Below are 17,961 nucleotides of genomic sequence, written 5' to 3'. Positions count from 1 at the left end.
GAGCACGGGATTTAAAGCAGTAGGAAATGCCTGCTGTATAGGGGTTCTTTCTGCACTGGTTTTCTGCTAAACAGATGGTGCTGAGAGGGGTGAAACGGAGAGATCGTTTGAAAGCTAGTGTTAGTGTGACTCCCCGGGAGCCTGCAGGAAGTAGTTCAATGACTCAATTAGTTGCATGCGATCTCCATGATGTTGTGGGCAGAAGAGAGGTTGCCAAGTGTGTGCCAAGAGACACGTGCAACACCTTGTAATGTTAAGTGAATCCTCGAAAACCGCAGGCCTGTGCAGATGGAAAAAGTGTGGAAGAGCAAAACGTAGGCTCTTTAGTATTCTCACCTGTTTGCTAGTAGTTAACAATTTCAGCTTGTTGTTCTCYCTCTCTAAACACAACTGTAGGATTTTGCCTTTCATTTTAATAAAAGCTATTTTTAACTTTCTGTCTTTCGGTCTTATGGGCTTTTTCAGCTGCTATTATGTTCTGACATATAGTTGGCTGCATGTCTGGATGGAGAATTCCTTTTTGTCTATGTGCGTATTTCATAAGGCTCGAGTAGGGGCCCTAATAGCGATTTCCAAGGAATGTAAATTCTAATGTCAATTAATTTCAAGAGAAATGCAGAAAGTGATGTACTTATTGATGTCTCTCGGTGATGGAAAGTATTACTTCCAGCTGAGCTCAATTCAGGCCTTTTGGCACAGCCTACAACACTATGCTGCAAGAGAGGCATCTTTGTGTGCAGGCGATACTGCACTGTCACTACCATCCTTTGCCATGTTTTCCATCGTTTGGATGATCCTTAATTTTTGCCTAAGACACTGCTGGATTTTACCATCCTCAGAGACCTTCAATTTTCTTTTCTGATATCCTGGAGGGTGTCTGAATTCAAAGACAGCTCTAACTAGGATTGCAAGATGGTGCTTTTAATCACAGTTGTAATAGTGTCTAGTGACCACATCCCCATTGTGCTATGTACTTAACAAACCTAGCATGCAGAGACTATATCCTGAATAGTTTTGGAAGTATTTCATATGCACTTTAATTCTGTTAATTGTTACTCCAAAGAAGCAACACAGATTGAGTAAACTCAACTTTGCTTGTCAGTCTTTCCAGAATCAGTACACAATGTTTCCACTACTTAATCAGCTGTCATGGTCCGAGTTGGACAAGATAGTCTCAAAATTAATATCTGCATAGGGCAAAGCTGAAATATGTTAAATAAGCACCAGAGTTTGTTTAATAAGTAATTTGGAGGTGGGGGGAGCAGGGAAAATGCCTTCTTTTTTTCTTTTTACTCTTTTAATTTTTATTTTAATCGCATGTGTAAAGTAATCGAGCAATATTTATACTGCTTACTCATCTTGAAAATTTATAGGCATTTGGCAATGCAATAATGAATGCAGATAGTTCCCTTTTAGTTTGTTTTATTCCGAGGACTCCTTTATTTTCTAAATCATTAATTTACAAATCAAATTTAGTTTTTTCCAGCAAATGAAAAACATAAAGTAGCATGTGTTTTAACATGCTCTCTAATTAATAATGTATGTTATTTTCCTTTATCCTACACACAATAAAATATTATTTAAATCATACTTCCCTGTAAACAGCATACACATCCTCTTCCTGGCTCCCTTTCAGATGTTTCTTCACGTTTGGCTAAGTTCGAGTAATAAGATGCTGAAAAACTGGAAGATGATCTGGAAGCAGATTAATCATCTGACTCAGTATTGTCTTCTAGTTTGCCACAGGAAATCTTTCCAATCTATGAGATCATGGATTAGCTGGTTGGAAAATTTAAAGAGAGGCATGAAGAACATTCTCTTTTTGCTGTACTCGCTTTGAAACCTGCAGAATCTCAGCAAAGCATTAAATGAGAAATGCCTGTTCTTTCCAAGCTTTGCCACCACTATGTATGATGATGAAAAACCAGGCATCTCAGTTGAAACTTCCTTCCTGCGTTTGAATTTGGACATTGTAGGTGGCATTTATCTCATCGGATGTAGATGTTTATGTTTAAGATAGTGATTTAGACTTTCATTATACTCTCTGAGAAGAAATGAACACTTGCAGAATGTGATTCATTTCAGATTTCTAAAGACAAGTTGCATAAATTTTGTTTTAGAAGTAGCTTTCCTTCCTACTGATTAAAAAAGAGGCAATGACAAATTCTAACATAGATGCTGTTGGTGTAGGTGGTAAGAGGTCTGTGCTGTCTGTCCGTGGGCAAAAACAGCGGTAGGGACTGCTGAGCAGATCTAGTGCGYGGCAGATAACACTTCAAAGCAAATTGTCAGGATCTACATCTTCTTCACATACCTTTCCAGACAGTGAGCATCTGTGGTTTTCATGACAGCTAAGTTGTAAAGGTGTCACCGATCTAAATATATTGACACTGTTAAAAATTGTTAACGTTATTGACTCTAGGGATGCAAAAAGTATCAAGTATTGGTTATATGCTCTTATATGTATGAGTATATATACTGTAAAGCTGTGCAGTAAAGTTTGTGTGTTATTACTGTGTATTTCTAACCGCTTGGATTTCTTTTAAATGTACGCTCTGTATTTCCTTGGATTTGCATGAAGCGTTTTGAGGTCTTTATGTTGTTACTATAAAGAGCTTTTCTCTAAGTTTCTTTAACTTGAACCATGAAATCAAAACACACTTGTAATCCAGCTGCCCTGAGTGTAAGTCTGTGGACAGTATGAGCCAAAATTTAGCCCCAGACCGAACCCTCCGAAGCCAGGGCACTTTGCCTCTCAATATCCAGAGCCGCTTTGCTCAGTACCTGCTGCGCTCCTGTCACAGCTGGCCTTGGCGAGCTTTTATGTATGAGAAAATACACAACTGAACGCTATAAAATGTTTAGTTGCTTTAAATTCAATGTTGGCTTGGGAACAATAAGATGATACTGAGTCTACTCTGGGTCTTTATCACCTTAGAAATGTTTATTAAAGATTTTGTTACAAATTTTCTTCTTTGCTGTGAAGATGACCATTATCCTGCAGGAGCAAATCACAGTTTAGACTAAAAATACAGCTTTTTGTCTTGTCGGCAGACTAGATAAAGTCTGTTATGACTATTCTTTTTTTGTTTGTCTAGTTAGTTTATATATAGTTTGTCTAGTTTAGTTTGTCCAGTTAGTTATATAATTATTATTTTTTTTCTTTTTTGTTAACATACCACTTTGCTGATCTGTGTGTTTAAGCTGTAACTTCATTGCTTAACATATTCTGATCTAATGATCCTGGCTGCGAGAACTTTCATCTTCCTCCTACTGAATCTTACTGAAAGCTGGTAGAAACTTTTTTCTCTTCTGCGTGCTTGGAAGGCACCTGGGTCCAGCAAAAATACAGCTATAAAAATAAAATAAAATAAAAATAGCTATAAGCAGGTTGTAAGCTGCGGGAAGAATGGGAGTCACCTCCCCGTGGAAGGAGCAGGGTGGGTGGTGGCAGTGGAGGGTGCTGCGAGCCCAGCGGCCAGGTTTGCTGCCACTTGTTCAGCGGGGCAGGAGGGGAAGAGTCACCGAGACAGCTGGGAAGGGGGGGGAAGAGCGGTCTACACCCCGATGACTATTAGGAGGAGCAGCTTCTTGGGGGACTATAAATAAACCAAGGCCACTGATCTACTATTTGAAGATCTGTATTTGAGAAAAATTCCTTAATTACCCTTAAAAGCTGATGAAGTCGCTACTTTAGTGAGGATGTTTTCTTTTGTGACATTTTAACATCAACTGATTTTTTTTCTTTCTCCCATCTCTCCCCACCTTGGGTTTCGTTCTGTGCCCCCATCTTAGGGGCGGGTTATTTTTCTGATGACTCGTTCCCGAAGGAAGAGGAAGCGATGCCATGCCGGACTGAATTTGGCACAATGGCGGACATCTGAATTTGGCTTGTGTTGGTCAAATGGAGCTTTCGATTTGGTTGCCTATTGCCCAGTATGCTAATCCGTGTTATTTCCAGCTGAGTTAACGTGTAAAGTCATTAGAGCAGCTTGGGCCTTTTGTTTGCCCRCGGAAAGGTTAAGTTCGACAGGCAGCTCATACTGCTGCCAACATGTCTGCTAATCTTATTTTTGGGATTAATTACCTGTAACAGCTGCAGGACAGATTTCTGTTGCTGGACAGGATTGTGATTATGCCAAAGTTTGGAAAGCCCCGAGATTGTGTCATGGGGAAACATATTCAGCATTTTTAGGAACTTGAGTTCTAGTTTAGTTTGTCAGAATGGGATGCCAATATGTTCAGCACAAAAATTTTAATATCCCAGTGTTGATGTTTTAAATATACTCAGAAACCCCCATAACTGAATTAATAAGTAACTTAACCAGCCACAAGTTAATATAGTTTATGGACTGTCTGCAGTGCTAAAATCCTTGGTTTTGAGTTTTTCTAATTCAGCATTTGGTAATAGCAGATAGTTGTTGGGGCTGTGAGGGGTAAGGAAGCCAGAAGTAGCTCAGGAACAGATTTTGAAAACAACTTGTTTGAGTGGGTTGGAGACAAATAAAGTTTTTTTTTTTTTTTTTTTTTTTTCTTTTTAAAAAAGCAGATTTTCCCACTGACCTTTCCAATTAAAAATCTGGGTATTGTAAACATCTTTGGACATGATTTTAAATGCATTCAGATGCTGAAACTGTTGTTTTCTTGTTCAAGCACTTAGTTTTAAAATCCAACTCTGGTTATTTTAAAATCCAGCACTGGTGCATTTACACAGTGCATTTAACTTTCATTTTAAGTCCTCATACATATGAAGTGGAAAACACTAGTGTGCAATAGAAGAAAGTTAGGTACACAAGAAATGAAAACAAATACTAGCGTCTTTGAAAAGAGAGACTGGCTTTAACAGTCAGAAGAAATGCATGCAATGGACTCATTTTAGGAATGAGAGAGAAATAAATTATGATTGTCACTATTAGCATAAGTGTCCATTTTTGGAAAGAGTAATTTATTAATTCTTCAGATGAAAGCTATTACCCAGTCATCTCTAGGCTATCTTTACTTAAAATGATCCAGTAGGTTAATACCCAACTTTTTATTAGATTTCAAATCTAGCTAGTTAAATAAAACCTTGCAATTCTCATTCGAAAATATCTTWTTTTTCTTGTAGGTATTAACTTTGATGACATCTTTGGCATTGTTTTTGTCCTCTTTTATTCTTTTTTTTATTTTTTCCTAACATAATATTGTACAAGGTTATGGTGTTTCTATTTGATAGGAAATGGAGTGGAACAAAAGTACCTACTTAGGAATAATATTCTTATTACTAGTTTTGGGTGGAAAGAATGTGAAGTCCTCATGAGTGAGTTGCTGACTTTAAACTTTTGTGGGATGTTTCTAACTGCTGAAYTGTGTACAAGTAATGACCGTCTTAGACTTTGCAGGCTAAGGATGCAATTTGCAAGTAATTCTGATTTGTAATTCTGAATGTATGTATGTATTTATTTTATTTCAGTCAGATGGTGTATTCTCATAGAAAGTTACTCATATACTTTAGGGCTTACCAGATCTTTGCTCCAGTTTGTGGATACTGCTTGAAAAAAAAACTTACGCCTATCTGTTGCTGATATATCTTTAATATTTGCATTCTATCACATRTATGAGAGAGGAAATCTGGAAGGGTATGCAGAATATTAGAAAGTATAGCTGTTTATATTCTGTCACTGGCAATCATTCAGATAGAGAGAAAGAAATTGATGATTGAATTGTGATGACTTGATCGCTCCGGTTTCATGCACAAGGATAATTGACGGTGGGGTTTGATTAACAGTAAGCAGTCCTGAAGCCAGCTTCCTCATTTTCATATTTTACTTTCTCTTTTTTTTTTCCAACAATCTCTCTTGTCTTTGATTTTTCTTCTCTTTGTTCAATAAACTTCCTTCTTTTAGAGGTCATCAGGTGTTGGRAAAAAAAATTTACCTGCAATTCTTYATATAAAGGATTTCATTATGATTATACTTTGTTGATAATTTATTTTTTCTGATCTTTTACTTAGATGACAGTGCCTCTGCTGCAAGCAGTATGGAGGTAACAGATCGCATTGCTTCTCTGGAGCAGCGTGTCCAAATGCAGGAAGATGACATCCAGCTGCTTAAATCTGCCCTTGCTGATGTGGTTCGACGCTTGAATATAACAGAGGAACAACAGGCCATGCAAAACAAGAAAGGACCTACCAAAGGTTTGCATTTCAGATATATGTAAAATTAGGTATTACATTTCACTGAACATTTTAAATATTAAAGTGGGTCATTGTTTATATCTTTGAAATGCTCAGAATCATCAATTAAAACTCAAAATAACATTTGAAATTTAACCTGTTAAAGAGAATATATAAAAATCCAAATGGCTTAGCTTGTCAACCCTCCAAAGTTCCCATGACACAGTGAAGCATTTAGTTATTCTAGTGCTTAAGCCTCTTTCTGCATTTAACCATGGCTTCTGATCAAAGTTAGTATATAAATGCCTTGAGGAACATATCATCTTCTGTGGGTGAAAACTCTAAGAGCTTTTGAATTGAAAAAAATATGTTTAAATTTAGGTAAAATTTAAGTTTGCTTTAAGTAAAAATGGCATAAGTGTCTTTGGATGTGCCTGCACCATCTAAAGAGAGAACTCTGAGCTAGCTCAAGGGGATATGTCCAAAGAGATGATGTAACACCAACCACTCAGGTCCTCAAGGAAGATACAGCCCTGGCTGTGTGCCTGGCCGAGCTGTATCACAGCAGATCCCAGAGCTAGCTAGGTGGCAGATGCAACAGATGTTGTCACTCTACAATGTGTGTTGTTGGGTACACATGCTGCAGAGTGCACGTTCTTGATTCCTGTTCTCCAGGAATGTGTGTGTTTGTATGCAAATCAGAAAGGTTTGAGCTGAACATCAAACACTTCACAGTAGCAAATGTTTATTGAAATCCAGGTGATGTAATTTCATGTAGTACATGGTGCTGTAAAAGCCTGGTAAGCTGTCTATTTGCACCCTAACAGAAATGCATGAAGTATTTTTGGGTGGTTTCAGGAGTAATAGATATGGCAAGCTAGATGTGGAAAGAAAGTATGGTTGAATTCATAGGCTCTTTAATGTCTAAATTATRGAATGCATTTCTTTGGGGGACTTGATGGATATTAATTAAGATTAAATTTATTTTGGAAATATGATATGTAATTATGAATTCATAATTTTMTCAGAACTGGAAATTAGGACTTCTTTTCAGATGGGTTACATGTTTGTGACTTTGTGCCACATTTATTTTTAGGTGTTGATTTAATAGATTAGGTAAGCAGCTACTTAATTTGCTGAATTGTGACTCTGTTTTAATATTTTATGTCTGGAAATGGGGAGAGAGAAAGAGGAGGACAGATTTACCCAGTCAGATTGATGTTAGTTGTTGGATAGAAGATACAGTGAATGTCTGTGGTCTTGTGTTCCCACACTCTCCCCTTCTTATATTCTTATCTTGTCCTTGCCTGTTTGATTACAAAAGATATTTCAAATATCAGAGAAGTTAAATGGTACTGTAGCCTTCACTGTGATAAAAGGATCAACCAAATGTGATTGTACAAGGGATTAAGAGGCCTTATGTTGCCTGTAAAATAAATATTATCTGATGCATGGAGGAAATAAAATCTAACAATTATTATCGACTTGTAACCAAATTGTTGTTCTTGTCTGCCAGCTTTACTTAGCCAAAGAGTCAAATTTTCACGGACTCTGTGAAGAGTTGGATCCTAACTCAGGAGGTGCTTCTTCATTGTGACAGATCTTTAAGGCTATAATTCAATGTACTTTTTTTTTTTAATAAAAAAGGCCTGTGGTTCTGCCTTCTGCAAAAGGGGGAGGGCATGGGGGGTTTGTTTTCTTGTGTGTGCGTGTGTGTGACATAGATACCCTTTATTATTGTGTGTGTGAAATTACAATGTAAGAAATTTTTCTGTGATAATGCAAATGGAAGACTGTAAATGATGTCCATTGCTCAGCCACTACAAACTGCTGAAATGAGTCCTGATAAATGCTAACTAAATTCAATGCATTTGTGGGAATAGTCACTACTGTAAATATTTATTTGAGCTTAAATTTATTATTTCGGTTGTATCATTAGTGTAGGGTCATCCTTGTTTGCTTTATTAAACATGTTCTATGACATATGAAACAGAACTTGAAGTATCCAGATCATTTGTTTCTTTCAGCAGTTTTGTCAAATATGATACATTTCAGATGATGGCCTATTTTTCTTATTGTAGGCACAACTACTTTAAAACTAATTGTATACTAGTACTTAGCTAGCCCACAGGACTAAGCTTCCTTTCCCTGCTGCCCCTTAGAACAGGGTTGCGAAGGCTCCYGGCGGTGCCGGCCGGGAGAGGGGCTCGCTCCGGCCCCGGCAGAGCTGCTGCTGGGGCTTCCGCGGCTTCGGCGCCGGCGCTGAGCAGCGCTCAAGCTGCTTCCTCGCCRCTGGTGGCTGCTGGAATGGCCGATGGCACAGTTACCATTTTAAAAAGTGGAATGTGGTCTCGCAGAGCGTCACAGAAGCCTGGCCCGTACAAACTGTCCTCGAAGCATGTTGCACGCGGTTTCTTTCACATGGTTGGTTGTCCAGGGTTAAAAGCGCTTGTGTGTGTGTGTGCGCGTGTGCGCGGTGGGCAGGGAGGGTCCCACCTTCGAGGATCCTAGCTGCGCTGTTCAAAGTCTGGAACAAGAAACTTAATGGGACAAAAGACTCCGTTTTCTGTACACTAAGAATGTAAAACTGGCCAAGTTTAAGGTTGTCAAACACCTAATGAAACTAGACTTGAGCTTGTTTTCAGGCTTGTGCCGGGTTCTTGTTCTAGACCTCAGGCAGGCGGCTTAGAAGCAGCAGAGCTCCTGGAAAGTGAGCTGTTCTTCTGGTCCGTTTATGGAGCTCCTTCACTAATGGTGCTTTTGAGATTTAATTTAACTACTTTGTAGAGTTCAGTATGGCTTCCTGCCTTTGTTTTACTTTTGTTTGTTGTTCTTTCCTGTTGCAATTTTTGGTTTGTTTGTAAACTTAACAGCCCTATTAATTCATAGATCAGAGTATGATTAAAAAAGCTGCTGCTGAGGCTGATAAACATGTCAGTACTGCTACCACAGGTAAGACCTTGAAGCAAAAAAACCCTTGCAAAATAAACATTACTGACAAAGCAATAATCTGAATGCATTTGAGTTACTGACACCCACTGCTTCTAACAGTAACAACAGGTTTGGAGTTGTCGGAGTGTTAGGTTGGTTACTACCAGCGGGAAATAGCTCTTGTAAATAAAATTAAATAGGTCCWGAGTAAATAGTGGATTAATTGAATAATTTATAGTTTTTCTGTGTACCATGGAATAGTTTCATGTTGTTGCTTTCTGCACCATCTAATTGTCAGGTTAGATCTTAAAATTTTTGGTCCCAAAAGCAGGGATCCTGCACTGGCTTTGAAACAGACTCTCTGTTGACTGCCAAAAGTTACAGGGTTTATTACTGGCTGTTGCTACTTTAGCTTTGATAACCGTAGGAGAATAAACAAACTCTAGCTAGTTTCCTTCAGCTACAATTCAGTACAGATTTGTTTTTTATATGATTATAGAGAAGGAAAAACATTCTAATCACTTGTTAATTTTTTGATTGTTATTACTATTGCCCCTTTATTTATTATTTTCTTTCATGATCTCAGAGCCTCATGAAAGTTTTGTGAGATACAGAAATCACATCAGGGAGCAGGTCTGCCAACTGCCTAACTAGAGCTTTCTGTGATATGCAACAGAATCAGTGTTCATACGTACAGCTTAATTATGGCATTGCCACAATTATGGCATCCAGCATGAAACTATATAAAGAATTTAACTTGAAAGATTGAATATTTTGGGAGTAAATATGGTTGTGATACCTGAATCCATTAAAAAAATAAATAAATAATAAAAAAGGCATGAGAATACAGTAAGTTTTAGGTGTTTTGACGTTATGCATAAGCTCTAAAGACAATGTTAGTTTGTTAAAATCAGTCATGGAGACCAGGGCTAGAAGGCATCTCAAGAGTTCATTTAAGTCTTGTTTAGCCTTTCCTTAAAGCTTCCCATAAAATTAAAGAGCTCCCACAGGCTCTGCAGTCCTCGGTGAGCATGGAGGAGATTTTATTCTTTTTTTCCTTGCTGATTTGTTGTCATGTCATCTTTCAATCTTTTAGACCAAATAAGCCTTATTCCTTCAATATATCCTTATGGGTTGTTTTCTAGATTTCTCTCCTCTGAACAAATATATGATCAATACGTAACAGGCAAGTTATAGCTTAACAAAATTAACTGCTTTGATATACGTGTCAAGAAATTCTGTCCTGAAATTTGCATCCCCAGATATATCTTGTTTACTGATACAATCTCAAATGTGGCACAGGCTTTCACATTTGTCTTTTTTTTTTTTCTTTTTTGTGAAAACTTGAGGTCAGCAAGTCAAATGTTTGCAGTCTATGCTACAATGATAAGTTATTGTAATGTAATGTAGGATTACATTTGTGAGCTTTCTGGTTTAGCTCTTTAGATTGTTTATCCTCATCGATCTTTTTTTCAAAGAGTGTTTCATAGGTATTATTTTGGACATCCTCTTGAATTTCAATGAAATTTTAACTCACTTACCTTAAGTAACTTATGGCTTCTGCCTTCAATTAGGTATTGCTTCTTTGAACCCAGAGACTTCTGGCATATTTACCAAGAAAGCCAATAATACCAGGTTCTGACCAGTTTCAAGTGACATAGAAAGCTTTGATTTTCTTCCCTGCTATAGCGAGAGCACTAGCTGTGCTCATAGCTATGTTTTCAGCGTATGTTTCACTATAGTTTTCATGTGTGTAGCCACTGCTTGCTGTTTTAACCACTGTTTGTTTGTTTTTTGCAACTAATTTCTTTTCAATTATTCTCATATTCCTTACATGGGTGATATGTGTATAGGCTCTTGAGCCAATATTTGGTGAAGAGAACAGAGGCAGATAATATCAGCTGATTGTATCTCCACTGTTTGTTGATTTCAATGTCTTTTTCTGACTAAAAAAATAAAATACCTATTTGCCAAAATTAAGCCCACATTCCTCTTTCAGAAAAGGGGATTTTTGGTGGAGGTGGAGAATAAGGCTTTTTAATAGAATATTTTCCTGTGTAAAATGCTCTAGGGCATTGAGAGGTAAGAGTGGGAGTATCTTGGATGGCTGCCCGCCTTCCTTTCTAACTTTTTTCTGAACACTGTCCAGATGAGCAATTCACAAATATTCTTCCAGAGGAGCAGAATGTTTTTTGGTGACAGCAGCTGTCTTTGCTCTTACCAGTAAGCTCACTGAGCTAGAACAGAGTTTTACAGATGAGAACAGGTTATAGAGTTGTGTGCTTAAGCAATATGGAGATGATCTGATTGATATCATCATAAATAAAAATAATTTGCCTACGTGCTAAAGCCCTCATCTTTAGTGGAATTTGGCAGTAGTGAAGCACAAGCGGCTTGCTGCACAGACCTTTTTAAATGTTGTAATATTGTATCCTTAGGAAAAAAGAAAAATGAAAACCATAATTTCATCCTCTGTTTTACAGCAAGACCACTGGTACAAACACTGCCTTTAAGGACTACTGTTAATAATGGAACTGTGTTACCAAAGAAACCAAGTGGCTCTTTACCTTCCCCATCAGGAACCAGGAAGGAAACTGTATCACCAGCAGCAAAAAGGTGCGCATATATTAGAAACATTATTATTGTAAATTGAGAAAATAGTATATCTTCATTATTAAACTTTTAGTTGTGCAGTTTTTTTCACTTTCAAAGTAATGATCTAAATGTTTAGTTCAAAAAGAAAAAGAGAGATGAAAATCCTTCTAAGATATTTTTAAACTTACTTAGTTTAATTAAAATTTTTCAATAAATATTGAAAAAAATACACAGTGCTTGGTCTACTGGTTTCTGTATTACTTTCCTGTTAATACAGTCTTGCATATAGAGAATAAAACATTTCTGCTCTATTGTTGCACAAAATGATACACAAAGTAGTGCAAAGGTTCTTTTAATAGCTAATGGAAGACATTCTCAGGAGGGAAAATTCTGTGTTTAGTACATATTTATGCCAGTGAAAACATCCCTTTTGAAATATCTTGCAGTTAACATGTATTTAAGTCCTTTAAAAAGTACTGAAAGATCTCAGTTCTTCTTGTGTGCGTGTTTGTGTATGTGTATATATATAAATCTAAGTAGGCTACGTATGTGCATGTTTTATTCATTATACATCTAAGTTATAAAGAATGTAATGCGTTGGGTGGAGCAAGTTCAAGTTACGCGTGACAGTTATTGTGGTGTTAATTTGCTGTACTATTTGCCTATAAAAGATAATAAAATATTTTATGTGGGTTTTTTTAAATTTCCTTTGCTATGTGTTATCCTCAGCTTTTTATAGTGATGATGCTGTCAATCCTGAGGAAGGCAAGTTGTGGAGAGGATAATATTAACCTGATAAGATCTGATGCTTRTTTTGTAAAAAGGATTTCTCCTTAAATGGGAGGTGGTGACTTAGGATTTGCTACTACTGTTACTGATTTGAAGGGGTCTGATTTTCCAGAAGACTCTGGTTTTTGTTACTCTAAAGAAGCTATACCATGCAGGATTAAAATTGGAAAACACTCTAGTAGTTTCAGCCTCACACAAATGGGACTGGGCTCCCATGAGCTGGCACTCACTGAAGCTGCAGGTTTGGCAGGTTGGCTGCTGAATCAGCCCGTAAGATAAGAGAAGAAAGGTAAATACCATGTAAATGGTTATAATGGTATCAGAATTTCGAAGGTGGCTGAAAAAACTTGCCATTTAAAAAGAAAATTTATTAGTGTTTAAAAGGGGGAACGATTTTGTATATGATAGGTTTTTACAAAAATTTATTCTTTACAAGTTATTTTTTTTTACCGCTAATAAAACAGTGAGTTTCACATGGTAGTTACAAAATAAAAGAGAAAGCACAAATGTTGACACCCTTCACCTGTGTRCAAAGGGTATGATTCTGTTAGCGTGTGTGCRCTCTCTCTTTCTTCTCTCTCTCCGMGGTTCAGCATAGGACATTCCACCCCAAATTAGGGTGGATCAMATCCAGGTTAAGACCACAGTTGTGGTTTCTCCATTCAGAGAGTCCTTAACATAGTTCATGTTAGGCGTTATCACAGCTCAGGATCCCTGAGGATAAGTGACCTCCTGCAGCCCTTCCACCTCACCCACCTCCTTTCTGGATGCCCTCAGAGCTAATGGGAAAGCCCTTAGGGAGCATTTTGTTCACTGTCTTGGTTCCTGTACAAGAAAAGTCTTCCACCCAATATGGATTTTGAAGTCCTTTTGTCATGCGCCATCCCTTCCCTTTGATGTAAAGGGGCTAGACTGAAGGGGCTTTAAATATGTAATATAAAAATGTATATTCAGTTTGAGGGAGAAAAAAAAAGCATGGACAGTTTTTCTGTTAAAAAAGGACACTTAGTAAAAATGACTCCTTTAAAGTTAGGAAGAGCAGAATTATTTCATGTTTTAAAAAAAGTGGTTACAAATCCAGGTCCTATGGAATTCTGGCAAACCGTTTCTTAAGGCATTCTTTAAATGAGTAATGCAAATATGAGCAAATATTATTCCCTTCAAAGACTAAAATAGTGTTTGTTGGATTTGATATACAATTTTTATTTTTTAAATTTCTTCATTAAATTACATTAAAGTATATTTCTGTGCCTTCCATATAAATATACTTTGAGATGAGTAGAGTCAGTTGTTAATGACTTCACCAATGAGTTACTGTGAAAATCTGTTTTTCTATTGTAAATTATTCTCCACTTTTAATAAATTTTAATAATGAATCTTAAAATAACTGATAGTTTCTTGTGTTTATCATAAATTATATTCCAAATGAATGGTATTCAAACAGTTCAGTATTCAGAGATGATTCATTAGGTGTTCCAAATAGCTTACTTGCAAATAGTCAAGTATATGAAATCATTATGATGAATATTCATTAATATGAATTAATTATATCCATTCATACTTTGTATTTATATTGGATCTTTTTACATCCAAGAACTGTAGGTGTGTATGCATATAACAGTAATGGAAATATATCAGCAAGATAAAATATTTTCATTTAAGTAGTAGAACTTGTATATTTGTGCTAAGAAGCTTCACTTAGTGTTGACCTGTTTATAGATGGTGTGCAGTTTTAAGTAACTGTTCTTTAGTTCTGATTTTTTTTAATTCTGATTTCTGCAAAAACAGTCATGTCTTTATAGTGCTTTTCCTATATACTGATACCAAAATATTTGCTAATTTGTAATGCTGGTATTCTAGTAGTCCAAAATATTTTAATGTGGCATAACGGCTCTAAATAATATTGAATGTTCAAAGATATTTTAAAACTTAATGACAACTTAGGTATTTACAAACTCTTAACACTTTTCCTATGCAGTAGAGGTGCAAAACTGATGTAAAATAAAAAAAAATAAAAAAAAAAAAAAGATTTTTTTTCTGAATCTCCTTTTAAATCATTGTCCTGCTATTGATAATTACAAGTATCTGTTAGAATTACTATAGTAGAAAACACCTTCTTCAGGTTTTTGTTTTTGTGACCTGTGACCTTATTTTCAAGAAAAAAAGCAAAAAGATTTAAGTCAATGGAGTTGACCTCCTAACTGTTTTACTCAGTGTGATGATAAATAAAACAACTGATTTCTTCATTCTCTGACACTTTACAATTTTGATTAGGAAGTGTATGACAGTCAATTGAAGCAGCATCTCTCTGTCCATTCAAACTGTTTGCAACACATACGTATATAAATATATGCAAATAATCTTCACAGGAATCAAGTGCACGTCTATACATTCCACTGTTTAGAAATATATGTACTTACAGATATGTCTACATACATAATCTCATTTTATACAATAGCTATATTTAAATGATTTGGTTAACTCATTTGAACCTGCAGGTTGGTATACTGCTTGTCTCCTTTGCTGGATTACCAAGAAGCTGTGATTCAGAGTTCACTACATTTTCTGATTTTCCATTTAATATTTGAAATGGAAATGACTTCTGACAGGAATATAAAATTGGAGGTAATAAAAAAAAAGGCCTGAAGCTGAAATAGCGGAACTACCAGGCTTTTATTCAAGTTATGCGACATACTCTTTCAATGACCTTATGCAAATCACTTAACCTCCATGCATATTGGTTTTCCATCGGTGAAGTGTGCATCATGGGATAGCACTAGACTGTTAGAAGGGCTAATATATTAATTAGAACTAGATCTTGCAGAGTGCTGAGTAACCTCAGCTGACTCTGACTTTAATTAGAATTGAGGGCGCTAACCTCCTTCAGTATTCAGACCTCATATAGTCAATACGCAATTATCCAAGGTAAGGAAGGGACAAAGTTACAAGAATAGAGCAAAAGTACAAATAAAAAATATAGGTCGATTAGATTATAAATGCATGCAGTAGTCATGCAATGCAAGGTAGAAATCCTGGCAATGCTGTTAATAGTGGGATCAGAAATTCTGGTCCAGCACCAACTTGCGCTACTGTGTTAATGTGATGCAGTGCCATGTGAACACAGCTCTATGCTCCCAGATGCAAGCTGGCTAACGTAGAACTGATATGATTTTGTAACCGACTGAATAGYCACCTGACACTGGTAATCAAGAATTGCCTGTGTTTGTAAAGTGTTTTAAAGGTTTTTGTTTTTAAACAAAAAGCCTTTGCTGAGGATTTGATTTTGAATTGAATGTATTTAGTACTTTTAGGAAGTAGAAGTCAGGAATTAGGCTGAGTGTTTGGGTATAAGCTTTATGAAGAGAGCCATGTTATCATTCCAAACCTTGTGCATAGAATAATTATTTGAAATCTTCATTCCGAATAGGATGAGCTTTGTGTATCATGAATAGAACTTTCCTTTCCTTTCCCCCTGCACTTTTCTTTTCAGATGTAATGTGGCTTGAAGTTTGCTGCTTAACATTAAGTTTGTGTTTGGAATTTGTCCAGTGCACAGTAGTAATGTTTTGTGTTCCCAATTAAATTCTAGATTTTTATGGCTGATTGAGGAAAGCTTTGTTTCCAGCAGTTGAGAGGAAAARGGAACAAATGTAAGGAGGGGAATGCAGACAGTACCTTTCCCAGTAGGGATGCTATTGCAGACTACAGGCTGGACAGTACTTTGTCTTTCAAAAGACTACAATCGGTCATTCTTTCTTCTTGAGAAGATTGTAAAATATTACAATGGTGCAAAACTCTGAGAATGGAGATCAAAAGGAAGAAGCTGGAACAAARAGAACATTATAGAAAGCTTTGTTTGTGAGGAGAATAAAATACTTTAGAAGAATAAGAATTCGTCATATTAAACTCTAAACCCATGGCCCCTAGGAGATTGTTCAGTCTCCTGGAATTAATGTTCTGCATTYTGTTCTGGGGGCAACAATGATTTGTAACTGGCACACACACAAACGYGGTATCAAACCTTCAGTTAAGTCTTCTATTTAACACTTGACTCACAAGAATAATGTTTTAGGAGAAAAAGGATATAAATTAAAAAATCTCTCTCCATTGAACTTTGAGTGGCAAAATCATTATTCTACTTTACTATATCTCCAACAATTAAAGTTATTAGTGCACTTTGCTTAAAGGCAAAATGAAATTAAAGTCACATAGTATTCTTGAATTTATTCTAATTGAATTAAATGAGTGTCAGAAAGAGTGCTAGACAAGTTTCAAAATATTAATATCAGTTACTATCCAAGACCATTGTGCACTATTTTTTAATTCATTTTATTAAGCTTTTCCTTTTGCCTAAAAAATTTTGGTAATTAAGGCTTTTTTTCTTTTTTTTTTTCCTTTAATTTTCGGCCAGATTTGCTCACCACAATTCAGTAATGCAACCATCTGAAACATTCATGCTATGCAGTGGTATATGTATGTATATATGAGGATTTCATTTCTTGTGCTTACTGTTGCTTTGTTAATAGTCTTTTGTCTTCTAGCTGGATCATCTGTCTTGTTTCCTCAGATAGCCTCTTTGATTTTTTTCCCCCAAAGTAGCTTTAGAAATGGTCAGTGTATACAAAACATTGCTAAGATTTTTGTCATTCAAAGATACATTGATGTTCTTAAATGTATGGTTTGAAATGATCAAACATCTAACTGAGTGTCAATAAACACTATGGTGTTTACTCTTGCACGTTACTTCATATCTTGAATGCATGCATTTATATGTCTTTTAATGTAAGTTTGTTTTTAATGTCTTATTTCCACATTTTATTGTTGCATTCACTTTTTATTCTGCTTTGTTTACGCACCTCTCAATCTGGATAAGCAGGTCTGTGAATCTTCTCAATGCATGCAAACTGAAAAAGCCTGYTCTAAGGTGAGGGATCCTTAATAGCTTTGTAGTGTTAAAGCTCCGTTGTTTTTCCTTTCTGTTTTGGTTCAGCACATAGGAAATGACTGTTTTGGTAGTCGCGTTAACACTGTAGAACCTAACYGTAAAAATTATTACAATCTTTAAAATTTCCAGAAATACATTTTTAATATTTCTTATTATCATTGATATACTTCAGTGTCTTACAAAATTTAAATGATAATAATTCCTATCATGGTATCATGATTTTCTCGTGCTAACATCATTTTTATTATGGGGATAGTTCGTTAGGCCACATTGCTTTCTTAAACAAGCTAAAAATAGCATTACTGAATGTTAGCTTTTTAAATGATTGAAAATGCCATAAAGTTAATATKGAAACCAAATTCTCGAATCCAGTTATACTCTTAGAACTCTGTAAATTAGAGGTATATTTTCTGTGATTTCAATAGCTTTTTAAAATGRTTTTAAAATTTTTTGATCTTTTTCTATTGCAGTAAAAGTAGTTCTGACACTATGAAATGAGACTTCGTTTTTTAAAAAGAAGATAGTGTTACACCGAGCCTTCAGTCTC

The 17,961-nt window shown here is 36.0% G+C and overlaps 1 protein-coding gene across 6 annotated transcripts in view; it reads left to right on the top strand.

Moving 5' to 3' along the window:
• The window catches only part of EML1 (EMAP like 1), a 125,933-nt gene that overhangs the window by 66,546 nt on the left and 41,426 nt on the right, over positions 1-17,961 (top strand). For 4 of the 6 annotated variants that reach the window (XM_085317457.1, XM_085317456.1, XM_085317459.1 and 1 more), the window contains exons 2-4: positions 5,993-6,175; positions 9,044-9,106; positions 11,569-11,701. In XM_085317457.1, coding sequence (XP_085173583.1) covers positions 5,993-6,175; positions 9,044-9,106; positions 11,569-11,701 — 379 coding nt within the window. The remainder of the gene's footprint in view (positions 1-5,992; positions 6,176-9,043; positions 9,107-11,568; positions 11,702-17,961) is intronic. The other 2 variants (XM_085317461.1, XM_085317460.1) reach the window with 1 other exon arrangement.

Source organism: Rhea americana, unplaced genomic scaffold (genome assembly GCF_003343005.1).
Source record: "Rhea americana isolate MKP2758 unplaced genomic scaffold, rheAme1 scaffold_5, whole genome shotgun sequence".
NCBI classification, from domain to species: Eukaryota; Metazoa; Chordata; class Aves; order Rheiformes; family Rheidae; genus Rhea; species Rhea americana.
This window is presented reverse-complemented; position numbering and strand designations above follow the sequence as displayed.